At 41.7% G+C, this 14,803-nt stretch overlaps 1 protein-coding gene across 1 annotated transcript in view; it reads right to left on the bottom strand.

Annotated features, from left to right (window-relative positions):
- Nucleotides 1-14,803, bottom strand: part of LOC111216540 (glutamate receptor ionotropic, NMDA 2A-like) — an 87,224-nt gene that overhangs the window by 24,037 nt on the left and 48,384 nt on the right. Inside the window, exons 4-7 of the mRNA XM_022738068.1 lie at nt 3,147-3,313; nt 2,884-3,018; nt 2,680-2,779; nt 441-646 (exon numbers count right to left, since the gene is read on the bottom strand). Coding sequence (XP_022593789.1) covers nt 441-646; nt 2,680-2,779; nt 2,884-3,018; nt 3,147-3,313 — 608 coding nt within the window. The remainder of the gene's footprint in view (nt 1-440; nt 647-2,679; nt 2,780-2,883; nt 3,019-3,146; nt 3,314-14,803) is intronic.

Raw genomic sequence — 14,803 nt, 5'->3', positions numbered from 1 at the left:
AATCCTGACTTAATGAGTGAGTCCAGTCATGTGAAGCAAGGTACACACATACAGACAAATACACATGAATACACACACACCAGACACATACTGTGATCTAGGTATCACCGAGCAGTAACAACACGGAAGTGTGACTTAAGTTCAGTAAGGCAGAATGAGCTCATACACCGAGCAGCCATGTACACAACAGTGAATTGTGTTAAATGTCATTAGACATCAGAGTGTTTAACACTGCTGTCATCTCTGCTTCCTTTCTCCCTTCTACTCCTCTCATTAGTACATTAAAAAGAGTTATGTAAGACCGCTCAACACTCAGCTACAAAGACAAACAGAGTTATGCAAGTCCCTAGACCTTGATCTCCTCACACTCTCACACATGCACACACACACACACACACACACACACACACACACACACACACACACACACACACACACACCTGCGCAGGGCACTAGGTGGGAGCTTCCCTGGGCTCCTGTCTGACGGTGTGCTGTAGCAGCTGCTCTGGGCCTCTGGCAGCTCCCCCTTCTCCCGCAGCATGGAGGTGGCTGCAGATGAAATGATGCCCACTCCATCCCGCACCCTCGTCTCCAGCGGGTACTCCCAGTCATCGTAGGACACGGAGATCATACCCAGGGGAAACATCTGAGAGGAAAAGAGGAGGAGATCTGAGAAGTGGCACATATGGTGTGTAAAATTCAATTTGACTTCAATTTGACATTTTCTATCCCAATTTTAAACATCCATATGTATCTCTCAAAGGTGTCAAACGGATGATTTATCGGTTCCATGTGGCTTCCTGAAATAATTCATAGCTGGCTATTAAATTCTATTAAAAGTCAGAGCAGACTATGTCCCGAAAGTGAATTGCTCATTCAGGTGTTGCCCATACCTTTCAACTGTCAAAATAAAATAATTTTGACAAACTAAATAGCTCCCTAAGTTTATCTCTCTAAACCAGACTGAGCCAACATCAAAAAATGCCAACACAGTAATCTGTCAGTCTACCCAACAATATTTTGGCTTTATATTTTAATTTGGTGCTAACTGTTGAATCAGATTGTTGTCTAAGAACAAAAACCGAGGCACAAAAACCCAACACAAACAGGAACGTTGAGTCGAGGAGAATGATGGACACGAGGAGGAGGAGAACGAACGTTTGAGAAGCTTTTGGGAAAGGTAAGCAAACATTGGATATGTTTCCATTTTTAATGTGAGGGGAACATTTGAGCTGATTATAATTTGAATTATTTATACACATATTTATAAGCTATTTGGATAATAGCTACCTTTGCTGGCCTACATTTTGAGTGTGAATGTGTATGCAACACTGTCAAACATCCTATTTAGGGGCTGAGCAAATGTTGTTAGGTACAGAGGGAACGTAAACAAAGCAGTCTGAGAAGTGATTGTTGCCAGATTAACCAGTCTCAACAGATGATATGATAGGAATAATAGTTTATCAGTAACCATGATTTACATTATCTCTATGCTGTCTTAGGCTCGAGATCATGGTTTTAAGGAACAGGTTGTCATTTTGGGAAATATGCTTATTTGTTTTTGCCAAAGAGTTAGATGACAATATCGATACCACTCTTATATGTGTTACAGCTATAGCCGACAGCTGGTTAGCTTAGCTTAGCTTAGCACAAAGACTGGAAACGGGGAAACAACTAGGGTGCTCAGTCTGAAGAAAAGAAATCCACTTATCAGCACCTTTGAAGCTCATAAATGAACACATTATACACTCAGTGGCGACTTGGTTAGGTATAATCTATTACAACTCAATACAAAAGCTCTGCCAAAAATTCTTTATAATGTTATTAATATTATAATAGCATACAATTATAGCCTTATTACTGATGAGGTCACAGCAGAAGACCACGTTCGGTTCTACTATCAGCCAAGAACAGAAATCTGAGGCTGCTGCGGGCACAGGCTCACCAAAGACTGGTCTGATGAATGTGGATTTCTGCTGAGGCACTAAGATGGTAGAGTCAGAATTTGGCATCAAAAGCTTGAATCCGTGGACCCAACCTGCCAGTACCAGTTGGTGGGGGAGGGATGTAATGGTGTGGGAAATGTTTTATTGGCACACTCTGAGCCCTGTTAACACCATTCAATCATCGTTTCAATGCCACAGTATTGTTGATGACCATGTGCATCCTTTTATGGCATCATGTCACTCAGCAAAAGTCGTCTCAAACTGTTCTCACGAACATGACAGTGAGTTCGGTACTTCGGTGACCTCCCCAGTCACCAGACCTCGGTCCAGTAGAACACTGTTGGGATGTGGTACAACACGAGATTGGCAGCATGAATGTGCAGCTGACAGAGAAATTATGTGACACGATCACGTCAACGTGGAGCAGAATCTCAAAGGAACGTTTTCCAAGATCTTGTGGAATCGATGTCACGAAGAACTGAGGCCTTTATGAGAGCAAAGGTACCACCATACCCTGTTTTAGTATGGTGGTCCTAATAAAGTGCTCAGTGAGTGTGTGAGATATTTAACAAGATGTTGAGCTATTGCTTAAATATTGCGTTTCTTAAAATCTAGAGAATAAAGGAGAGAAGATTTACAGGAGAGACCTGCAAAAGCCTGGAATAAGAAAGAATGCTTGTCTTGTCAAACCATAAAAAGTGGCCACCTGTTACCACATATGGGGCCTCAATACCTCGGGGGTAAAGTCTGGGTTGCCAGTGGTAAGACTGGACACGATCCAGATGTAACCGGCTCCTATCAGGCCCAAGGACCGAGCTTCCTCTAGTATATACCTGTCAAGGAGTCAGAGAGTTAATAAAGATCCACTGTTGAAATTTGGCAGCGTATGACAGAGAGACAGAAACAGCGAAATAAAATGAAATACACAAACACTCACAAAGCCTCATCCTTGGAGCAGTACAGCAGTATAACAGGACTCTGAATCCTCTTGAGGGCGATGTGTGATTTAGAGTTTGGGTCACCATCTATAGCATCGAGAGTCACCACACTCTGCATGTCCCAGCGCACAAAGCTGTAACGATACGCCATCGAGTAATCCAAGTTGCTTAATCTTGTCAGGTGCCGTAAATAAAGGTTAAGGATAAAAACAGTGTGTGTGTGTGTGTGTGTACGTACATGTGGAGGGTGTGTATTCATTACCTGTGATCCACGGTTACCCTGAGCGTGCTGATGAAGTCTTGGTATCCGGGGAACTTTGAAGTGACAATAGAAAAAACATGCCAGTCGTACTCCTCCATGATGGCAAGCATGAGCAGGGCCTCCTGCTGCAGCGCCGCGCCGAACTGGAAGAACGTGGACTTCTCATCCTACAATGACACACAGGCCAGCAGCACATACAGTCAGCAGATTTGTCTGAGGAACTGAATTAATTGCAGACAATAAAAAAAAGAAGGAGAAGAGCTGGAGTGAATGAGTGCAAAGCAGACTCCAAAACCAGACAGAATTAGAAGAACCGTTTTCAATTTTTGCAATCAGTGAGTCGGACCGGGAGAGGGAGGGAGATAAGACGGAGTGTAAGTGTTAGAGGAACGACGAGGAGAGAGGGGATATGGGGAAAAACTGACAGAGCAAGATTCAGTCAACAAGTGAGACGACACTAGAAAGGAGTGACTGTTGGCAACAGGGGGGGCCTAATGGTCGGAGATAACTGCCTCATAACTCACAGGTTTGATTCACTTCCACCCTCAGTAGCCGATATACCAACAACCATGCGTTGTCTTGAAAGCTAATTGAGCCGAAAACAGACACTCTTCCTGCATTGTAAAGCTTTGTATTATCGAACCGGCACAATGCTTTAAATGTTACGCCATGTTGAAATGAAATTTTAACTGTAAGAAAATACGGAGTCGTTTTTATAGCCGTCTCGTTTGAAGTCAGATGATATCCTCTATAAACTGTGGCTCCAAATTTCACAGCATTAATTCACAATGCCACATACAGTTAAATCATTTAGCCTCGGCGTCGCAGGGAAACTCAGGGTCAGTGTGAAGAGTAAGAGGCAGCAGTGAGCATTACCAAGACCAAAGCAGCTATTAAACAGAATGAAACCCAAAGTGAGTGTGAAATAAGTTGCTAATGATTGCAGAATGTATGTTTGCATAAAGTGTAAGCTGAGCTTCCCCCTTGGGACACAACAAATAGACAGCAACACAGCTCATCCACTAGAGAGAAGAGAGGAGAGAGGGAGGAGCAGTAGACAGGGAGGAAAAGAAAAGGCTGAAGGGGGAGAATGAGAATGAGAAAAATGTTCCAGTCTTGTGAGTGAGATTGAGATACCTGCTGCAGAGAGAGGTGGAAAGAGGAGTGAGAGTCTTGGGAGAAAAACTGACAGAGACACAAACATCAAGCCTCTTCACAAGGTCCCCCTCTGTGTCTTCTACACACACACATACACACACACACACACAGACCACATGCACACATACATGCTCTAACACCCCCTCCGCAGAGGGCATCAAAGAGCGTGACACATTAAACATCAAAGCCCTCATAAACACACATGGAGAATCAGCTGTCAGCTCCCGTCTCTCTGCCCCCAACATCCCCCACCATCATGAGCGTATGTGTGTGTTTATATATATGCGTGTAAACCTTATACTCTGGCTGGGGTTTTGTCCTTTAGTTTAACAAAAAGCTCTCAGCTCTGGTCATCGCACACATAAAGCAGGCCCTGCAGAGATTTAACTCCCCTCACCCCACTGCTCCCCCAAAAAAAAAAAAAAAGGGGGGAGGAGAGAGGATGAAATTGTACTTCAAAAAGATATATCTCACTGTTTTCATCTGTGTGTGTGAGACTGTAGGTGTGTGAGGCTTTACCCAGATTTAGAAACTAAAAAAGAAAAAAGTAAAAGTCTCACTCTGCGAGGCAACAGGCACATCCTCAATTTTGCCCAGATAACACCAACATGACAGTTGTTTAGCCACATTATCTGAATCACTTAGTTCAAAGTTGAAAGTGAGTGCACACATGATGTCGGTATTCATTTCTCTTTAAGCTGCACGCACACACAACTATGGCAAGTACGGCAGGGCAAATTTGAAACAAGCAATCAGTCTGTTCCACTCACCTTTGTTTTCTGTTCCAGATACGTCTGGCTAACCTGCAGGTTTGATTAAAACACGTATAATCATGCTGCTATAATATAATAAGTCAGAATTGCCCTCTTCATCATTTATCAAGCAAAAGTCCAAACATTTTCTGGTTCTCAAATGTGATGATTTGCTGTCCTTTTTTTTTTTTTTTTTGCTGCCATAGCCCTGGGTTTGTGATTGCTGCTTAGGATATGATCTTTGAAAATATCACCTTGAGCTTTGGGGACTTATTGTGGAATTTTTACCACTACTTTTACATTGTCAGTATTAATAATAATCTTTATTGACCACAAGTGCGGAAAATTTGCCTTTGGCTTCACAGGCTGGTTAAAAACACATCATTGTGACTCACAAACAATAAATACAATAATAAAATCAGCACAACATGGACAGTACAAACAACAATAACGGACATGATTTCAGTGTGAATGATGCTTATGACTTCAACAAAACTATTGCATTTGGTGTAAAGCACTTTCTGTAAATGTTCTTGGTTTCCGCTGCCGCTCTAAAGCGTCTTCCTGAGGGCAGTTTTGTGAATTCCTTGAAAAGGGGACGAACAGGATCAGACACAATTTCTTGAGCTTTCTGTTTCACCTGGTTTCTGTATATACACTCCAGTTGTTTCTGCTCTTTCCCATTATTTTACTGGCCATGTTCGTAATCCTGGTCAGTCTGTTTTTGCTCTTAGACCCCAGGTGCCCAAACCATATAAACAACACTGAATACATTACAAATGACTGAACATTACTGAACACTGAATACAATAAAAAAAGAAGGATTCATTAAATGATATTTCAAAATAACAATTAGTTATAGCCATAATACAAATACACACATATAGCATTAACTTAACCTGAGAATACCTCCTCAGAGATTTTTATAAATCAATTAAGCAAAGCTTTCTCATCAAGGCTGTAATAACTACTTAATATTACAATAACACTCACACATATACAGTTGCCCTTATATGGTGTCAGGATGAAGAAACGGCAGATATGGTTCTACATGACATACATGTTCATAACATAGCTTTTAACATATTTAATATTTACACCTGTCATCGTGGTTTAAGAGAGCGGAGAGGAGAGGAGAGGAGAGAAGGGAGGAGGATGGAGGGTAAGTGGAGAATTTAGAATGAATGAGGGAAAAGTCTTTTTAGAAGACTGAGAGGTGAAAGGGGAAGATGATAGTTGCTGGTGGTTGCTGAATTATAAAGGATAAAGAGACGTTGACACAGACCTGCATCTTCTCATCAAATCACACAAGTCCACCAAGAAGCTCACATATGAATAATGCACAAATAAAACACACACATACACACACACACACACACACACCACACAAATGTGTTTCCACATTATAAGCCACATACCTAGAGATTTACTGATGACATAGTGCATCAATTATACAAATACAGTGAACTTCATGTACAGTTTCACATCCACCCACACACGTTCAAAGAGCACAGACACATGTGTACATGCACAAAGGCCCCTAAAAATACAGCTTTGCTTATAAGCCAGCATAGCAATGAATAATACACCACCAAAACCAAGACAGTATCTCACTTATTCTCTGTCCACTCCCCCCACCCCCACCCCCCCCACACACATACATGCAGACATGTCAAATTTCATTTTTGCTTACAGCAATCAGATTAAGAAAATATGAACGTGTGGAGAGAGCTGTACAGATTCCCGGCTAATGAGGGACAAACTGACACATTTCTAGAAATCAGTGGAAGAGGGAGTTCTGTGGGCTACAGGAGGAGGAACCGAATCCTGCAAGTAGTGAAGGTGGATGAAGAGGGAACTGAGCAACCAAAAGCTAAGGAACAATAATTCAAAGGATAGAAGAACAGTACATGACACGGGGCGGCACACAATAAGAGGATGGAGCCAGTATGCAGAATAATCAGAAATAGATGGGGGTAAGGAGGAGGATGATGATGAGGCCAGCAATGTGCTTTATCAATATTTAACGCAGTAGGTCAGTTAGGATGGAGCAGCTACATTAAGTTGGCCTGACAAAGTATGGCCCCTAGATGCTGCTAAGTACAATCCCACTTAAGTCTGCACAAAAAAAGTGCAAACAAACTAGCAAACTAGCAATAAGTCCTGCCCCGTGTCAACAAAGTGAAGCTCGCAGCGGCTTCAAGGGTCACATGCAAACTGCAAAAAAAAAAGAAAAGAAAAGAAAGGAGGCCCAGTAGCATCGTTATAAATGGAGATTTTCAGAATGAGATTCTGCTTAAAGTTGAGATGTAAGAAGATTAAAATACATCCCCACATTATTCTGGTGAACTGAACATTAAAATTCACCGGCTACACTGCAGAAAAATAGTGCTTCCCTGAGGTGTGAGGCGCAGGTAACTGCCAAAGCACCACAAGCTAATTTGGTGTATAAATTTCATTAGCTGGTATTTCCAGTGGATGAGTTGGGAGCAGGAAGCACCTTTGAGAACAAGGTTACCACCACAGTCATTAATAGATACAGTATATTCCATCCAAATGAAAGTGATGTGAACGTGCTTCCATCAAGATGAACATTAAATAATAAAATCCTACTTGAACCTTAGGTCATGGCTGTCTCATTCATCATGCAGGAATCCATGTGAATATTTTCACGGTTCCAAATCTGACAGGTGAGAGTGTGAGTATGTGACTGAAAATGTCAAAACATATGGAATCAAAAAGATCAGGTTCATTTTTCTACTCATTTTACAGATATATCTTTATTTATAACAGTATATTTAAGAGTATAGTGAAAAGACGCTAATATTGTCTATGTGCTATTTCTTATTCTAACAAGACTTTATTAAAAAAGCTGGTGCTGCAAACAGATGGGTGGTTGGGGTTGTCTTCAGCTGGTGACAATAGGCCTGTTACATGGCATTTTCATGTGTTATTGCAGAAAAAAAAAAACAGATGTAATTAATGACACTGAGGATTGCATTAAGAGTGCTAAAAGAAGGTACTGATTCAAACCATTGTGGCACAACATACCACTGACAGAGAAGATTAGTGCACATGTGGTGTTAAACTGCCTATTGTACCAGTGTTAAAAACACAATCCAAGCAAAAAACTCTGGTATTTATTTAATTTTCATAAGCTAAAGTCTCCCTGCAATGTTGGACCTTATCAGTATAATTAAGATTAATTAAACACTGCAGGTTAGCATTTTAGGAGGATGAGAGTAGGTACACTAAACAAGGGCCCATAAAACATTAAAACTGCACTAAAGAGCTACACTGGTAGACAGGACATATTTTCTGTTGCTGTCTAATTCTGTGTCAGTGCTCAGCAGATGTTCTGCAAACCCTAGTGCTAACAAACAGCGCTCCAAATCCATCCGCTAACAAAGAATTAGCCCAGCAAAGCCACTTACAAACAAACACCTAGGGTAGCCTTGGAGGAGAGGCTGTTGTCACTTGACCAGAATGAAAAGTAACACAGCCAAAGAACATCCATTGAGAGAGAGCTGTTCTAATACAGTATTTACTGAATCACAGCATGTTCTATTCAAAATAAATCTATACATGTACATTAATTTATTGATTTCATAGTATATGAACTGTGCTCTGACTTTAGGAAATCTACAAATAACAGTTTTATGAGCACACATACATCAAACATGTAACATCAAACACCATTCTTTGAACATTTCTTTGCTGTGAACAGGGACCGCACAGTCGACAACCTCTATAGCAGAGACATAGCATAAAAAATTCTCTTGACACTAACAGAATGTAAAGGCAGGTTCTGCTAACAAGCAGTGGTCCCATACGCACTGAAAGCTCTTCAGTTTTAGAGCACAGAAACAGGTCCCAAAGCCCACAACCACTACACGAACATAGACGTTCTACATTCCCAGGATTGACAGACAACTATAGCATTTAGCTTGCAGATAGTGGCTCCCAATGCTAACAAAGACTACTTTAGTATTTAACAAGAGGTGAGTCCCAATGCTTAAGTCTACTGTAGTATTTAACAGCCTTGCACTCCCCGGGCAAACACAGAATAGCATTTAACCCAGCACAGAGCCCCCAAGCTAGCATAGCATAGCTCAGACTAGTGAAGCATTAGGTCTCACCACTAACTCAGACAAGCATGTAATGGACAGCAGCGCGGCCCTCCACCGACAAAGCACAGAGCACTACAGCAAAACCCCAGAATGTAATACGGGACTGGAATACGACATCTCTCGACATTTTCTCCTTCGATTGAAGGCTTACCTTCCTCACACAAAACGTTTAAGGTCTGATGTTATTTACTAGAGTCAAAATGGACCTACAGTAGAGGCCTGTATTTTTGTACAACAGTTAAAAGAAAAAGCTATACTCATTTGAAGTTTCTGAGCAAAGATAATCGAGGTAGAAGTGGAAAAGAAAGTGCTGGGTTCAGAGTTTTTCTGGTCATTAATGGTGATAGGGAGAAAATAAAAGTCTGTGGTTTTTACACTGAAATGTTTTGCAGAGAAAACTGCTCAAGGCAGCACATCCCCAAGGTAAACTACCTCTTTATGGAAGCAAAAAAATGTCATGAGGGTCTGAATCTAATTAGCAACAAATAATTTAAATAATTATAAATTTAACTACTACTACTTACTCTTACTTTGAAAACCATTTATCTGTTGATTTTTTTAATTTCCTTGTTTGAAAATTGCAAAAGACAATTTCAATTTGTGCAATTTTAAAAATGTGATTTTTTTTATTTGTTTGTTTAACAAGTTCAGATTTAACTAAACTTTTGTTTCTTGGATTAAAAGAATGACAGAACATAATTCATAGGACAGAAGTCTGATCAATTCCATCCAGGATTGGCTGCTTGTCCTTACAGCCCAAATGTAATTTTTTAATCTTGAAATGAATTTTCAATCTGAGCAATTTGAATATAGTTTTTTGAATATTGTTTGCTTTTCTGTCTGAACTTGAACCCTTAAATTTAAAAAATAAAACAAAATAAAATAACCTTGAATTATACACTGGAAATTTCAAAGTGAATGGGGAATTCAAACCACATCACTTCAGATATTTAGCTTTCAGAGCTAAATGCAATGGTAATAAAATGTCAACATTAAGTATTCAGTGGTGATTAAATTAAAAATTCTTCAGCTTCTTAATTGACTGAAATCCTAATAGCATTTTCTTCTTCCATAGAGAAGCAGTGTACCTCTCACTTAATTCTTATCTGGGATGCCTTGAGCATTTTTAGGCAAAACATTTAAATGTAATACCAGTGTAATTTTACTTTTTCTCCTTGTCATTAACGGCCGTAAAGATTGTGAACCCACTATTGTATTTGCCACAGCGAGAAACTAATAAACTCTCTTCTACCTCATGTTTACCTTAATTATCTCAGGGAAGTCATAAACTCACATTTGTTTTCAAAAATCCATTAAAAACAGCTCGCAGACATTGTGGTGTCTTGAAGAACATACAGTCATCCATCATACCCCTGTATTATATTTCTTTCCTGTCAGCGTGTCAGTCAAGATGCTTTTTACTGTTTTGTTGCGATTTTAGAGCTGCAAAAAACAAATTATCAGTTACTAATGCATGATGAGATTAGCAAGAGATTAGTGATTTATTAATCCAGTGTCACACTCCTGTTAATGTGCCAGAGACAAACATACGGTGATTGAACCAAGCAAGATATCTCTTCCCCAGACTACCATCAACACAAGCTGCATATACTGTGGCTGCGAATGTTTTTAGTGTTTCATCAGTTTTATATCTGAGATATTTTGCTTCAATTGGTTCAAATAAGAACAAAAGCCTGATGTTAAAACAATTTCCTTTACACCTTTACAGAACCTTTACATCCAACTGGTATATTGTAGTACAAATATATTTGTTTAGTCTGTTTCCCACGTTGTATTCAAGGAAAAAGGGAAATGGGTAAAAAGAGAGCTGTTATCAGACACTGACAAATAAGAAGTAAAAATATGCAACTGTAACAGCCTACTTTTTAGGTTGAGACTGTGAAACACAAACAGGCTCTTACAACATTTTGATTTAATTACCAAAACTTTCTAATGCAGATGTTCTTAGGAAGAGTATTATTCCTAATTGGGACTGGAAGCACGCTGAGAAACTGTTTTCTTTATGCTGCAGATTAATCAAAGTGTGAACCTCATGACTGAATAGCTGCTTAGGTTAATACTGTATATTAATTTGATACTGTAATTTGTTGATAAATACCCCATATACAAGGAGTCTTGTTTTTCAGCCTCTTTCGTCTATGTTCCTTGGCACAATCCATCAACTGTCCTCTATAAATCAAGAGCCACACTCTGCAGTGCTGACTCTATCACATATGGTGCTGCATCAGTGTGCAAAGACTAAACTAGAATATTGTGATGAAATAGCATAATTATTTGGCACAGGATGGAAAATTAATTTCTAGCAGAACTTTGACAAAGCGCATTGTATTACAGGGAAAAAGTGGGTTTGGCAAGCACCACCAATTAAATCTGTGTCCTGAGTGGTAGCCGATGGTTGTGTGCATGGCTGGCCCTGCCTATCCAAGTGTCAGAATGCTGCTCACGGCAGAGGCTAATCACAACACCTGTTTAGCAGAGATTACAGCAGGATCCGCCAGAGTGCTGAAAGGCCTCTGCTTTATTAAAACTGAAGTGTCTGTCCAGGGTCCACACACACACAACATACATATACAAGCACAGGAATCGGATGTCTGTCTATATATGGTATGTGTAAATGTGTGGGTGTGTGTGTGTGAGAGTGTGTGCTGCTGCTGCTTGAGTAATAATAACTGTTTGACTTATAGAGCTTCAGAGAGAAAGAGATGTTAATGTTATTTCATCCCCCTACATGGAAAATAAATGACACAGGCAACCCTATTCCTCCCTCAGTTTCTCTCTTCCCCCATCGGTGAATGAATTTAAAACAGCTCAAGAACTGAGCAAGACCCTGCATCCTCCTCCCTCCTCCTCTGGCAGCCTTCATTGGCAAATCAGAGAATTGCCAGTTTGATATTTATAGCTGAAGTGCCTTTGGGTGAAAAAAAAAAAATTCTCACTCTCTCTCTTACTCTCTTACTGTCTCTCTCTCCCAGCCCACTGATGGTGACTCTGTTGGACTTTAGAAACCTTAGGCCTGGTGTAAAAATGGCAGCAAGCTGTGAGTCAGCCCATCCCGGCTGACTACCTCAGCGTTGATTGCTGGACCATGCTAAGCAGGCCAAGTGCCGCAGGTATGAGGAGAGGACAGCCAGTCGGGGTTGGGGTCAGGGCACCTGTCCAGTGCCACTGCAAAACAAAAGGATCTGGCTGGTGTAGGAATACCACAAGCCAGAAGATTAATTAGACAATTCACAGTGTGTTAGTCGTTCTGCTGTTAGAGAAGAGCTGCAGGGCCTGCTGAATACTAAAACATTGGTTTATCCCCATTTTGGTTAAAATTACATTAGCCCAGTGTTTCTTAAGTAAGTTGTTGACAGTCGAGGCAATATGTTTACTAAATAGTGCAGAATAAGTTTATCAATGACACAGGCATCCAGCGGGCATGTCGGTTGGGTGCAGGGTGGATTCTGGGAGGAATGCTGGAAAGTGGCGAAGGAGTTCTGCAGAGATTGTTTGTGGGTAAAGGAGGGGGTTAGACAAATCACTAATTCTGCAGAGGAAAGAAAAACGCTAGCTGAAGGGGGATTCATTCATTATATATAAGCCTTACTCAGGTCTGTGTAAGCCTTTTTATACCAAAAACACTCCCACAATACTATTGTGCACACACTCTCCGTTTCTGAAATACACACATAAAATCTTGTTGCTACATTTAGTTTAACCAGCAACAGGCTAACGCACATTAATCCTCTCTCTTTCCCAGCCTTTGCTGAGTTCGTCCGCATGCGAGTCCATTTCCTCCAGCTTCATACCGCCACTGGTCTCCCCTATTCCCCATCTCCCCCTTCTCCTCTCTCCTTCCCTCTCCTCTCCAGCCACTTGTTTTTATCGCTTTTGTTCACACGACAGTCACCATCCACTGTTACCATGGCAAATCAATGGTCAGTCTACAGATGGGAGCAGATTCATTTCTCCCTAGCACACGCATGCACACACACATACACACACAAACACACACACACACACACACACAAGCCCACTCACCTGAACACTCAATGTGTTTGCTTCCCGCTCTGGCATTCCCCCACACTGGTAATGGATGTTGGATAGGTGTCGATGTGCTGTGTGGTTGAGTGCATGCTGGCAGATGTGTGCGTGTGTATGTGTGGGTGTGCATGTGTGTGGCCAATGTGTCAAAGATCAGATAAGTAAATCTATTTCCTTTACTAATTAAAGAAAAGCAGTGCTCCCCAAGGAAAAGAGAACATACTGAATGTCAGGGCATGGTGCGTTAGATGTGCTATCCACAAATACACACACACACACACAAACACACACACACTTCTGCATGCACCCACACATGCACAGACACAGGCACATTCACATATGCACAAATGACTTTTGGCAGTGTGTATATTATCTTTGCCATGCATCTGTGGGGATGGGTTGTACACGTGTATATGTGTGTGTGTATGCGCTAAGTTGCTAAGTGTCCACTGGGGGAGTTAGAGCAGCAACATAGCAGATGCTTAAAGCCACTGGCTATTAGACAGCAGAGCAGAGATAATAGGCTACGGCTGCCATTACCTACTACGCCCTATTAGCCAGTACCCAACCTGGAGACAAACAGACAGACACACAAAAACGGGGCAAATTTGTACTTGCGCATATGTATTCTTATGTCTGTATCTGTGGGTGTGCATGAGTGCGCTCTATTGGGCAGCGCATGCTTGGAGAGATAGAGGAGGGAAGCAGGGAGGAGACGGGAGCAGAGCGGAGAGGAAGGATTGAAGGGCTAATTTACCGGGCCTCCTATTAGTGAGACAGATCTTTCCCAGATGGGGAGGGAGGGGAGCAGAGGTAAGGCAACACTCTGAGAACGGGAGGAAGTAGAGGAAGTGCTAACACATTCAGAAAACAAAAGTGCATTACAATCCATGTAAGCAAGAAGATGAGCTGAGAGTTGACAGTGAGAGCAGAGGGGAGGAGGGGGAGGCAGTGAGAGAGTGACAGAGAGAGACAGACAGGAAGAAGAGAGGGGGGGGGGAGAGAGAGAGAGAGAGGGGGGAGGAGAGCGATTGCGAGAAAACCCCTCTGTGTGACATTCAATAAAAAGAAACAAGAGAAAAACCTCAGTTCCAATATCTGACTGTCTGCGGTTGACGTTTCCTTGTGTGCATGCGTGTGCTGAGGAGAGTGCGAGTATGACACACATCACATGCTGGCTCTCTATATCCATCTGCCTATCCATCCAACCCTCCTTCCATCCTTCTGTCACCAGACAGTTTGATGCTGCAGCTCTCGATGCAGGCTCTGCCAACGTGGCTGCTCCTGCTCGAGTGGAGAGCCGAGTCGCTCACGATAGGTGGAAGCTCTGGTGCTGGAGACCGGAGAGGGGGTTAGTCTACAGAAGCAGCGTAGTGGGAGAGTATTGGGAGGCTTAGTGATGACGACGGCGATCAGACACTGCTCTCTGTTCACTTTCACATCCTCCTCTCCCCTTCTCCCTCCCTTCATCCCTCCTCTCTCTGCCTCCCTCTTTCTCCCTTCCTGCTCAACACACTTTACAGAAGTTTGAGCCACTGGGAGATCATTAGCACAGGATCAAACCCCCAAC

Source organism: Seriola dumerili, unplaced genomic scaffold, assembly GCF_002260705.1.
Source record: "Seriola dumerili isolate Sdu_G_001 unplaced genomic scaffold, Sdu_1.0 BDQW01000035.1, whole genome shotgun sequence".
Taxonomy (NCBI): Eukaryota; Metazoa; Chordata; class Actinopteri; order Carangiformes; family Carangidae; genus Seriola; species Seriola dumerili.
The sequence above is the reverse complement of the archived record's forward strand: the minus strand, read 5'-3'. Positions and strand labels throughout refer to the sequence as shown.